This window comes from Megalobrama amblycephala, linkage group LG14 (assembly GCF_018812025.1).
Source record: "Megalobrama amblycephala isolate DHTTF-2021 linkage group LG14, ASM1881202v1, whole genome shotgun sequence".
In the NCBI taxonomy this organism is placed as follows: domain Eukaryota; kingdom Metazoa; phylum Chordata; class Actinopteri; order Cypriniformes; family Xenocyprididae; genus Megalobrama; species Megalobrama amblycephala.
Window position 1 is genome coordinate 51,212,034 of NC_063057.1, and position 13,307 is coordinate 51,225,340.

The 13,307-nt window shown below is 34.0% G+C and overlaps 1 protein-coding gene across 2 annotated transcripts in view; it reads right to left on the bottom strand.

The window, feature by feature from the left end:
- tafa5a (TAFA chemokine like family member 5a) overlaps positions 1–13,307 on the bottom strand; it is a 173,061-nt gene that overhangs the window by 116,625 nt on the left and 43,129 nt on the right. The window contains exon 1 of one of the 2 annotated variants that reach the window (XM_048155010.1): positions 1,834–2,548. The exons of the other annotated variant lie outside the window; for it this stretch is intronic. Coding sequence (XP_048010967.1) covers positions 1,834–1,942 — 109 coding nt within the window. The 5' untranslated portion in view covers positions 1,943–2,548. Of the gene's footprint in view, positions 1–1,833; positions 2,549–13,307 lie in introns of those variants that run through there. 2 annotated transcript variants of the gene reach the window in all.

The window sequence follows — 13,307 nt, forward strand, 5'->3', positions numbered from 1 at the left end:
GACATAATCAGGTTACAAAAGTCATGCGTCACATAAGCGGAAGTACCGATCCAGTGCCTACAATATTGGATGATTTTGAAGTTGGAGGATAAAATTAGATCAAGTTTTTCACCCTATACTTCTGGCTATGTCACGCATGACCACATCACATTTGCGTGAGGCGCATCGCAGAGCAGTGCAAGATGAGCATTTGTGGTTAAAAAGTATATAAACTTTTATTTTTTGATAGAAAACGATTAATCGTTTCGCTAGATAAGACCCTTATTTCTCATCTGGGATCACGTACAGCCCTTTGAAGCTGCGCTGAAACTGCCTTCAACCCGGTGAACCCCACTGAAGTCCAGTATATGGAGAAAAATCCTGGAATGTTTTCCTCAAAAACCTTAATTTCTTTTCGGCTGAAGAAAGAAAGTCATCTTGGATGACATGGGGGTGAGTAAATTATCAGGAAATTTTCATTCAAAAGTGAACTAATCCTTTAACTAATGTTAACAAATACAACTATTGATTTTTAGTAATGTATTAGTAAATGCTGAATTTAACATTAACAAAGATTAATAAATGCTGTATGAAAGAAGTGTAGTTCATTATTAGTTCATGTTAACTAATGTAGTAAACCAATGAGCCTTTATTGTAAAGTGTTACCAAAAATTCAAATAATGCAAGAAAATACTTCAGTTTAACACTTTACTTTAAACCTCTATAGTGTAAGTACTCTTAAATGATTATGATGCCTTCGTAATGCCTTGTATTACATATTATAATCAGTTCTGGTGAGTAATTGTAACCGCAGTTATACTTTAATATTTTATAAAATGTATGATTTTATTTACTTTATAATGTATTTATAATATTATTTACATATTCATACATATTCAAAAGCACACTATAAAAAGGGAAAATGTGCAGCTGTTACATTAATAAGCTATCTCAGTCTGTTTGAATGTTAAAAATTACTTTTGTTGGTGCAATTCTAATATAAACCAGTCAATTAAATCATGTTACATAATATTTTTGATGTGAATTGAAATGTTACTGTGTGGAATATAATTTTAGATTCCTTGAGAACTTTTTTTTTTTTATTTACTCTGTAGTTATCTTATAGGTACCTTTACATTGTTTAAAATGCAATACAACATATATGGTTAACTCCCAATTTCATGTGCTATTGTGTGTTTAAATGTACTACACGCTTTAGAGGTAACCACAAATACATAATGCATTATAACTTTGGTTATAATTATTTATGACGTATAATGCATTACTTTGGTTATAATTATTAATGACGTATAATGCATTACTTTGTGGCATTATGAATACTTTATAATGAACTTTTAAAAAAAGTTGAATTTAGATGCGTAGAAGATAAATCTCAGATAACCAGTGGGAGACAATAATTACTTTTTGACCTCAGCTTTACCCTTAAGATAGACTGTAGTGCCATCTATTGAAAAACATTACTATAAATCACTTAACTCATAAAAACCAGCACTATCTGATGCGATCCTTATCACATTTTACCTCTTTTGAAGATGAGTTCATAAAAAATCCATCAATCAAATAAAGCAAGGTCAGTTTTGCATTAATATTATCTGGAAAATAATAGCCTGTATGGGTCCAAAACAAAACATTTTTTTTTTTTTTTTTTTTTTTCCTCAGTAAACGCACCCTCTATATTCACATGCGCACCGAAACAACAATAAATACAGAAATTAAATCTGCAATATTCCTCTATGAAATCATCAGGCAACAGACTAAAGTGACCCCACAGGTGCGGTTTACGAGTATAGGTAAATAAAACATTCGGCATATTATTAATTAACACACATTTACCGTCTCGTAGGAATCGAGAGTGGATGAGAATGATGAGAAAACAGCAGATCGCCGCTCCCGCTAGAGCCCACGCAACTCTCAGCATCAGCATCCTGACTGCCTTCAGCATCCACACCACATCTCCATTCTATTCCCATGCAACAACCAACACCTTTTCTTGCGCTTTTCTTTCACAGATTCAGAAGAAAAGAATCCGTTCTTTTTCAAGAGATGGCAACTTTAGGAAAATAATATGTTTGATATTTTGGAGTTTTCACCGCCCATTGCAAAAAATGTAGAATTTTCCAGTTTGTCTGTGGCTGTTGCGTGGATCTAAGTCGAGTGATGCGCGACCATCCTCTCCAACATCTCTGTTTTACGCACTTGGAGAACTGCGCTAGAACTGTCACTCTTCTCTGTGTTGGTCCTTGCTGTGCATCAGGAGAAATAAGTCAGTCGTAATTCCCGCATTAATTCGAGTGATCATTTAAACATGTCCCAAACGCGACGCATGTGCACGGTGGTGATATGTCGAGTCTGTATCTCCTCTTCCTTCTGTGCAGTTACCAGGGTTTGATTCTTCTCTTAACGAGCGCACTTTCTCTCCCTCTGACGCATACATCGCCTCCTCACACTCGCGTTTGAGAAGCGCTCGCCGGTGGATGCGTCACAGCGCATGTTCCTGTAGTCTGACGTCAGAGTTTAAGTCTTAAGTTCAATCATTGTGATTGTGTCCTTTGTGTAAAGTATGCTTTCTGCGCCGCAGGATTTAAAGACATCATGAAATCAAACTTGTAGTTTCGTGGCTTATAGAGTCTTTTGAGGGCATCGGTATCGGTTAGTGGTCACATTCTCAAGAAAATGCGCCGTTCCTGTACTGCGTGTCCCCATGACTTAGCCTACTATTAACATTTAACAGGATACACCTTTATCGCATTATTGCATTATGCATTATGAATATGAACTAAAATGTGCTTTTAACATACTATCTCTGTATTAAAAAAATTAGTTACCACTTGTAGTACACTATTGGGTTCAAGTGTACTACAAGTGGTAACTAAATACATTTTTTAATACAGAGATAGTATGTTAAAAGCACATTTTAGTTCATATTCATGTTCTTTAGATTATCTTAAGAAGTACTAAAGAAGAATTTTTAGTAGGCTATATTAAGAACAAAATTAGTGTGTGAAAATAGAGCACTAAGTGTACTTTCTCCTGGGCATATATTTGGCTCTGTTTATTGTGTAATGCAAATTATATTTTAAGACAATAACGTTTTAAATTATTATTTTTTTTAAAAAAAAAAAATATGTTATAAATTTTCCCCATTCCCCCGTTTTAAATCATTGTTATGATAAATATTTATTATATTTATTTTTCATTTTTACTATCATTTTCAATCATATTATATATAGTATCATATTATATATATATATATATTGTAAAAAGGAATTGTTGGTTTAAATTAAAAAATGTAAGTTACCTGGTTGCCTTAAAATGTTGAGTTGATTTAAATGAAAAAAAAAAAAAATAGTGTTTATACAATGAAGGCAATTGGTTTAATCAACAGAAACTCTAAATATTAATTATTGACCACATTAATTATTGAAATAAATTTGACAAAAGAAAAAATGTTGTGATAACAAATCATGAAATATTTTTTTACAGTGTGTAATGTATATATAAAACACTCACAGCAAGAAAGTTCCTCATTCGATTTCTAGCTGACCTGGGAGGCCTTTCTAAGTGCCGTTTGAATGTTCTCCCCATGTTGGTGGGGGTTTCCTCCAGCCTACTTTGGTTTCACCGACAGCCCAGACATGCCGGTTATGTGAATTAGAGACTTTTAAAATTGCCCATAAATGTGTAAATGTGTGTCTGTCTGTTTCTGTTATCCCTGTGATAGACTGGCCACCTGTTACTTGCTACATTTCCCAAATAATCACTATTAAGCACTACATAAAAAACATTCATAAATTCATAACAAGAGCCTTGGACCACTCACAAGTCCATTGCTTGCAGTCTAAACAGATCTTTCCCCTTGCTTTCACAATTTCTCAAAGACAAAGGAGCACTTAATGATATTAATGCATTTTGATTTCTGCAGATGTAAAAAAAAAATCTGTATCTGTACATGCATGAATTTACTCAACAATAAGATAAAATGTAGGCCTAACTAATTGCAGTACATTCGTATTTTACTGCAATTACAGCAATAATAATTTCACATAAATATGTGACAACAGTTTCCAAAAGTAAATAAATAAATCTGCAAGTTTGGTTCTGACAGCATGATGCAACAATGCATTTAAACAATGAACATCTACATCCAAGCTTTGGAAACAGGTCACAATCCCAATTCGCACACTATCCATCCTAAATAGAACTTAAAACTAGAATTAGTGTTTTCCAAATATTGGAACTCAGCATGTAACTTTATGATGATCTCAAGGCTGTGATTTACAACATTAATGGGAATCCTAAACTAGAAATATACAGTGAGAAGGAAGACTCTAGGAAGTTGGTAGAGTTGCATTATGTGTCTTTTCACAACAGTGATGCATCAGAATCTCAGTGTTGTCAATACTGCTGTCTGAGCAGCTAATTTGAAGCCAATTATCAGCATTTGCCAGTGTTTACAATGGGGGCGTCCATTTTTAATTTCTCTGCAGTGCCTGTAACACACTCTCCCATTGTGATCCATCAATCAGCTGGATGGCAATTAAAGGAGATCTGTCCATGAGTGACTGCATGAAGCAAGCAGAACAGGTGCATCACCTTAAGGATGATGATGACATACACATTGCCAATGAACAGTCCTTGGTCGCTTTACTCAAAGAGCACCTGTCACTTATATTGACACGCTTCTGCTGTTTCAGCACAAGCGTGCCTTTGGGAGTGGTCAAAGGGTCCGAGATGGCCACAAAGATGAGAGCTGAATTTAAGAGGTTGTTTGTTCACAAAGCTGGCACTTTTAAAAATCTCTTTCTGGCATGGTGCACTGTGTGCTGGATGCACATTTTTGCTCTGGAGAACTGCCCTTAGAAAGTTTTATTGATTTTTCACCCATTAAAATTATGATTCACATTTGTTAGTGAGGAAACTTCTGCAACATAGATTTCATAGCATTTAGAGTCTATAAGAGTAAATATAATTTATTTCTACAATATGTTATACACTGTAAAAAAAAAAATTTAGTTTTTACAAAATAATTTTGACAGCTGTGGTTGCCAGAATAATTCTGTAAAAAACTGTAAACAAATTTACAGAACAAACTGTAAATTTTACAGTATAAAACTGGAATTTATAAAAAAGAAATTCAACAATGCACACTACTACTAAAATCTGTTTTGTACCTTTAACATATACTGACAACCACCATAATAATGCAGGTGGTACAGTGGCATGAAAAAGTATGTGAACCCCTTGCAGAATCTGTGAAAATGAGAATTATTTTAATAAAATAAGAGGGATAATAAAAAATGAATGTTATTTTTTGTTTAGTACTGTCCTGAGTAAGATATTTTACATAAAAGATGTTTGCATTTAGTTCACAAGACAAAACAATAGCTGAATTTATTAAAATAACCCCATTCATAAGTATGTGAATTTTGTTTTGTGATGGTTGTTCATGAGTCTCTTGTTTGTCCTGAGCAGTTAAACTGAGCTCTGTTCTTCAGAAAAATCCTCCAGCTCCTGCAGATTCATCAGTTTTCAAGCATTTTTGCATATTTGAACCCTTTCCAGCAGTGACTGTAGGATTTTGAGATTCATCTTTTCACACTGAGGACAACTGAGGGACTCAAACTCAACTATTAAAAAAGGTTCAAACATTCACTGATGCTCCAGAAGGAAACACGATGCATTAAGAGTTGGGGGTGAAAACTTTTGAACAGGATGAAGATCTCACAATTTTTCTTATTTTGTTTAAAATATCATTGTTTTTCATTTAGTACTGCTCTTCGGAACCAACAGAAGATACTTGCATGTTTCTCGGCAGAAAAATTAAGTACAATTTACCTTGATATTTGAATTCAAAAGTTTTCACCCCTCAGCTCTTACTGCATCATGTTTCTTTTTCTTTTTTATTATCCCTCTTATTTTATTAAAATAATTCTCATTTTCACAGATTCTGCAAGGGGTTCACATACTTTTTCATGCCACTGTAAAAGAGAAAGCCACATGAAGAATCAGGGTTCATCACAAGTAGCTTTTCCACAAGCTAAAGTATATACTAATATAAAGAAGGTGCACAGAGGCATTCACGCAAATGCAAAACACCATCATCGTAACACACAACACTTACATAATGCAATAAACATTCATTAAACAACAGAAAATGTAACACTCCACAAAAACATGGATATATGTGTCTAATAATAGAGCACATTTATCTAGGGTAATGTTAGAGCGAGCGGCCATGTAAAGTTGCTACTACTTACATGTTTCAAAAGATAAGACATATTTCAGGTCAATGGATTTGGATTTTCTGCCTGACATATTATAATTACCACATAGACCCACCATTATCGATGTGTACTTCACAGACACAGACATTGTTTTTCTTTTCTTTTCTTTTTTCAGCAACTAACCAACTAATACAATTTCTTGTCAACTAAGTCTCTTCTAGTCGACTAAAGTTCAGTCAACTATTAGGCCTAATAAAATGTATTTCCGATTTCACTCTCACACAGTGTTGCTTGTAGGCTATTGAAGCTGAAGTATAGCATGCTTACTGCATGACATGGTCATTTTTGGTCATACAGAAATGAGTAATACATCATTGTAAACTGTAAAGTGTCTACTTTGTGTTAACTCACAATAATAAGAAAACATTGTGCCTTTGTAAAATAAAGAAACAGGATGCAGGATTTGGAGGGCAGTATATATATATATATACTGCCCTCCAAAAGTTTGGAAACACCCCTGGCAAAATGTGGTTTTGGACGATATCAGCATAAATCATTTTTTTGGTGCAAATACATTAAAGTAATTTGACATTATCATTGAAGACCAGCAATAATAATTTTCATTTTGATTACATAATAATGGCAATACATACATGTCAAAGTCAGACACGCCCCTTTGCCAGCTGTGATGCCTGGTTACTGGTTTAAACTTGGCCCAGGTTTGTAAAAGATTTTGGGTCAGCACACCTTAATAGCTTCAACAATTGACTGCCAATTAAGTTTAGAACACAATGAACCAATTAGAACCCAGTTTAGGTCAGATAGCTGCTAATGGTTGATATTTTGAGGAATCAAAAATTTACGTTTTTTCTATGTATAAACTGTTTATGTAGTAAAATATATTTGCGTAGTTTGTGTTGTCCCTTATCAGTGCAAAATTATAAGAAATTAAAAAGGATTCATGCCAATATTGTCCAAAACCCCACTTTTCTAGGGTGTTTCCAAACTTTTGGAGGGCAGTGTATATATTAAACACTCATTATGGTTTAGTATTCTCCTCAGTATATATTTAAGTAGTTAAAATGAATATAAACGTGCGATTAGTCAAATAATGGCATGAACGACTAATAGTTGACTAGAAAAATCTTTAGTTGGGGGCAGCCCTAAATTTTATTATTTATTTATTTTTGTACTACTCCAGTTCTACTCGCACCGCTCCGAGCGGGATTCGAACCACCGTTCCAGGCAATAGAGGCAGGCGTGCTAACATAGATGCTAAAGACTGCATAACGTCAGTCACTGGTGTGCCTCTTGAGTCCAGAAGAATGAGGTTTACCTGCACAGCTCTTAGTATCTTGCCTCCGTTACACTTACCCCCCTAAACCTCACTTCTATCCGGGTCATGGCACCAATGTAATTGGTCCTACTCGCACCGCTCTGAGCGGGATTCAAACCAGCACCACTGGCATGCATGGGAGTCAGGCACGCTAACAAGGATGCAAGCCTCTAACACCAGTTGCGCCTCTTGACCCCAGGGGTGAACGCGATTTCACCAAGTACAACATGTTCCTGGATCAACGTCTTTGTTGATCCTGGAACAACATTACAACCAACCAATCAGATTTGAGGGACAAGTTAACAGTTTATGTCAAATTTAGGCTTACAACAAGGGTTAGGTGTTTTTACATCAGTGTTATTCATCTATCATTTCCCTCTAATTTTAGGGATAAGTTATGGGTTAGGGTATAGGGTTAAGACTAAATTTTCAGACAGAAATGTTGTTCATATTTAGTATTTACTGAATATTTTAGTAAAATCAAAGTAAATAAAAAAGAAAGGTAGGGGCCAGTTCTATTAGTTCTATTAGGCCAGGGTATTTACAGCTGATGTATTTCATCCACGGTGAACACTTCTTTAAAATCTAAAAAATAAATTATAAGTATATCATGCACGTAAATAAAAATGTCTTGTTTCAAACAATATATCATACTCGAAATGTGACAACAACTGCAAAAACAATTTACTTTTCGTTAAACAAGAAAAATGTTCCACAATAAACCTTTTTTTCTTGGTATCTTCTCTAACTGCTGATTCAGATTTGTTTGGCCGATGTTCCCCCATGCTGTTTTTATTTTGGAGCACACATTTTTCATTTTGTTCTTGACACATTTGAAATGATCTCAGCAATGATGACATACTGTAAGAGTGATGCTGAAGTCTTGAAAAAGGCTTATGTGATCAGCTAAGCTGAAAAATTACAGAGTCTAGGAGATGATTATCAGTCAATCCTGATCAATGACCAACCAATCAGAGTAACCTAACAACTATTTTTTTAACAATCGAGTGTGCTTGTGACATATACAAGGGAAGGTAATCACTGTGAGCCAGCAGACCCCCAAGAAAACAGAATAGTCTATAAACCACTCAATTCCCAAACTAAGCTCAACCATGGAAACAGGGGAACAGCACTGATTTGAAAGAAAACAGCTTGCTGCTTTACAAGCAGTTTTGTGGATGTTTTCTTATAAGCCAGAAACACAAACATGTTCAGTCAGTATCATATTATTCTTCCTGAATAATAGTACCACTCCCTGCAGATTTATTTCCATACATTTATCAAGCTCAGTTATGTTTTCAACTCAGTTTTTAGCTTTTTAATCAGATTTAAGCAGCTCCGGTTCTAATGGGGTATATAGATGCCATACCAGTGCTTTTTACTCTATGATAATAAAAATTAAGCATATATCTGCTTTTATATATCCTAAATACACACTGTAAATTGAATTGAATTGTTGGTTTAACTTAAAAAAGTAAGTTACCTGGTTGCCTTAAAATTTTGAGTTTGATGAAATTAAAAATTTGCTCCGGTTCTAATGGGGTATATAGATGCCATACCAGTGCTTTTTACACTATGATAATAAAAAATAAGCATATATCTGCTTTTATATATCCTAAATACACACTGTAAATTGAATTGAATTGTTGGTTTAACTTAAAAAAGTAAGTTACCTGGTTGCCTTAAAATTTTGAGTTTGATGAAATAAAAAATTTGCATTAATACAATGAAGGCAATTGGTTTAATCAGCAGAAATTCTAAATATTATGTTATCTGAACCACATTAATTATTGAAGTTGATTTGACAAAAGAAAAAATGTTGTGATAACAAATCATGACATTTTTTTTTTGCACAAATACCACTATTCTAAATAAGAAAACAACATAATGCATTTTAAAATATTAATCAAGATCAAACTTTAATAGCCAAGGACTCAATACTGTACATGTAATTGGCTGCTTCTTAATTACAAGGAAAAAGGGAAAAGGCAGCAATGAAAAAAAAAAAAAAAAAAAGATTTCTTCTTAATTTTCACTGAAATACTTAAAGTGTGCTGAACTGTTTAGCAGGTTAAGAGTTGTGCGAGGCACATAACTCCCAACAGAACAAACCCCCCAAGTACTTTACCGCACACCTCTCTGGTCGCATCCATCATTTCCATTTCACTGGCGAGACAAAGATCTCACCTGTTCTCATCCCATTTGTCACCAGTTTTCATGCTGTCATACATGAGTGAATCAGTGTTTGTGTTCCACGCTTCTGCACACTGCCTGATGAATATTCATTAGCCTCTTAAACGCTCAGTCTGTCGACAGCTCATTAACTGCTCAAATAACTTCTGTGTAAAGACCGAATTGCCTGGCTTAAAAATAGACAAAGAAGACTGACGTTGTTCAATCAGCACTGATGAAAAACAATCTCTTCAAATCTGCATCAAACATGAAGATGATTTACTGTAAATCACAAATCCAAAACACTCAGGTTGTAGAAAACATATGTTAAGTATCAGAGAAAATATTATTGAATTATTTTAATAAGTGTCATTTGACTACTTCTTGTAAATGAACTGAAATTCAGTTCTGCTACAATGTTATAAAAACTCTTTTTTTTTTAAATGTCTACTGAGATTATTTCAAATTGCTTTGTGCTTTCAGCAATAAAAAGTTAGTTAGAGAAGGGCTGTTTATCTTTTAAATTAGAGAGAAAAGCAAAGCATGACAGATGGCCGTGAACAAAAAACTTTAAATGCTTGTTTTCTGCAATAGTTATCTGAGAAAAGAAATAATAAGATATTTTGTGGAGAGAAAGAACTTTTGAAAATATGTTAGTGCCTAATAGACCAACACAGACAAAATGAGATCTAAAAAATTCATTATAAGACATAATGATTAAAAAAAAAAGGAGTTGTCATTTGTCAGTTCCTGCTCATCTGTAAATCAGTTCAAATTATCTCAGTATCTAAATTTATTATCCAAGGTTAGCAGTTAGCAGCTGCAGAAATTAGCTTTTTTTTCCTTTTCTTTTCTTTTCTTTGTGTGGCCTTGTTGTTGCATCATTCTTCAACTTTGAAGCTGTTAATTTAATGCATCTCATAATGTAAGTGTAAATACTCATAGATTTCTACAATCTGGGAATTAGCCCATAACTTAACTTACTGCTTGTCCTTATTTCACCCAAACCAAAGCAACATTCATTAGCAATGCAGTGAGCTCTGTGTGTCTAATTAAAGAAAAAAAAAAAAATGCTGCTTGATCTGTTCTCTCACTAGCAGAGTCCCAGAATATTTATTGGTTTTAATATTTTAACCCACAGTATGGATTCAGATTACAATTAATTGCTAATAGCACACCTGTAAATGTGTCATATGTTTCAAAATTTTCATTTCAAAGTTTAATTGCCCATTATAAATTCACTGTAAAAAATGACCGTGATTTTAACAGTAAAAGACTGTAAAAATGCTGCGGTGAAAAACTGTTGATTGGTTTACAGAAAGTTTCCGTACTATATACGGTGAATAACTGTAATAGATCTAATGGTACATTTAATGTAATTTTACGGTAAAATACCGTTAAATTCACAGTTTTTGGAAGTGAAAAATAACAATTCATTGTAAAATTTACAGTGAAAAACCGTATATTGACATTCCCACAATTCCCTGCGTGATACTTCACATTTGATATATTTTCGTTGAAATAACTCTGTTTCTTTTAGTTTTTCTCATTTTTTTCTAATCAGTTATGTACATTAGGGTTTTATGTTACATCTAATGTTGTTAAATTAATGTTTATTGCATTTTTAAAATTTCATGCATGTTACCATGATGGTGTTTAGTGTGTGTGTGAATGACACTGTGTGCACCTTCTATATATTAGTATTGTCCTCCTCAGCTTGTGATGAACTTTGATTCATCATGTGACTCTTATCACCACTGTGTTTGGTGACTGTCAGTGTATTATAAAGGTACAAAACAGATATTAGTACTTCATTAGGTTAGTAAATTAACATTATATCAGTTAATGAAATACATTATTTTACCGTAAATTTAACAGATTTAAAATGTAAAATTCACATGTAACTCCGTAAGTATGTTTACGGTTTGATGTCATTTTTACAGTATTGTTCTGGTAACCACAGCTGCCGGTATTTTTCCGTAGAAACAAGGGGATTTTTTTTTACAGTGTTGACTTTTAGACACACACACACACACACACACACACACACACACACACACACACACACACACACACACACACACGTTTGTTTTTGTGAATTGCGGGGACATTCCATAGGTGTAATGGTTTTTATACTGTATTTTCTATTGCCCTACACCTAAACCTACCCATCACAGGAAACTGTGCACATTTTTACTTTCTCAAAAAAAACTCATTCTGTATGATTTATAAGCCTTTTGAAAAATGGGGACATGGGGTAATGTCCTCATAAGTCACCCTCTCCTCGTAATACTTATGTCATACCCATGTCATTATACAAATTTGTGTCCTGATATGTCACAAAAACGCTCTCTCTCTCTCTCTCTCTCTCTCACACACACACACACACACACACACATCTAATTAATATATGTGCAATTAATTATACAACAGTTAGTTCCATTCGTGGTTCAAAAGACACATATAGTATAACAAGACCTGAAATGTTCACTGTACTCCACTTGTGAGCACTGGAGAGCTGAAGTGGAGTGGAGCTGTGCAATTTTGCCAGCATTTTGCCTAAAAAGTCTATATCCCTTAATATGGAAACCGCATGTGTGTGTGTGTGTGTGAAATGTGTTTTTGATTTTTTGGTTGTGTGAAATGTGTGTTAAAAGTCACTCTTACATACAAAGTTGCTCCAAATTTTGGGGTTTGATTTAATTATTATTTTTTTGTATGCTTGTAAATTATCCCACGAGTGTTTAAAGGGCATGTTGTTTGAATAGTTGTTGCATCTATGTCCCATATCTCTCAGGTTGTGTTATCATGCATTCATAGGCCAATCCAGGACTCTCAGAACTGAATTTCAGTGCATGTCAACAACCCTGGACAAAAACACTGAGGCAGGCAAAGAAGAGGAAATCTATACTCTATACTGTTAACACTGCACATAATAAAGGGACAGAGCAATGAGGGTGCATTTATCGAGGACAAAGAGCTACAATATCATCATGCAAACTAAATTAGAATATCTGAAAACGAAAATGCATTGATATGCATGATAACATGCCCTTATCTCCTCTGCAGATGGTAGAGATTGTTTACCTCAAGAGGATAAAGATGAAACTGAAAACATAAAAATAAATGTTTAATTAATGGTGGCGTGAGATGAATCCAAAGAGCATAATGCCAGGAGGGAGATGTGCATTACAATTCATCTCATTGTCAGTTTCTTGACTGACAATCTGCCAGTATATGATTTAAAATCTGTCATCTTTGTTCATGGGCCCTCAGTTCCACCTACAGGGTTTTTTGAGACAGTTATCTGCACTATAAAGGTCTTGTGAATAATCACTCCAGAGCTGCAGAAAGTTGAAGTCATGTCCATTTCAAGGTCACACTTTTGAAAGCCTGCCAAATACAAATCACACACAGCTAAAGCATCTGCTATACTGTAATTAAATATTTACAATTTACATGTTAACTTGCAAAAAAATATATAATTATCAAAATAATAGTCAATTCAATTTTAAATGTAAAGCACTTTTTTTCAATATCCATTTTTTACTGTAATAATATAATATAATATAATA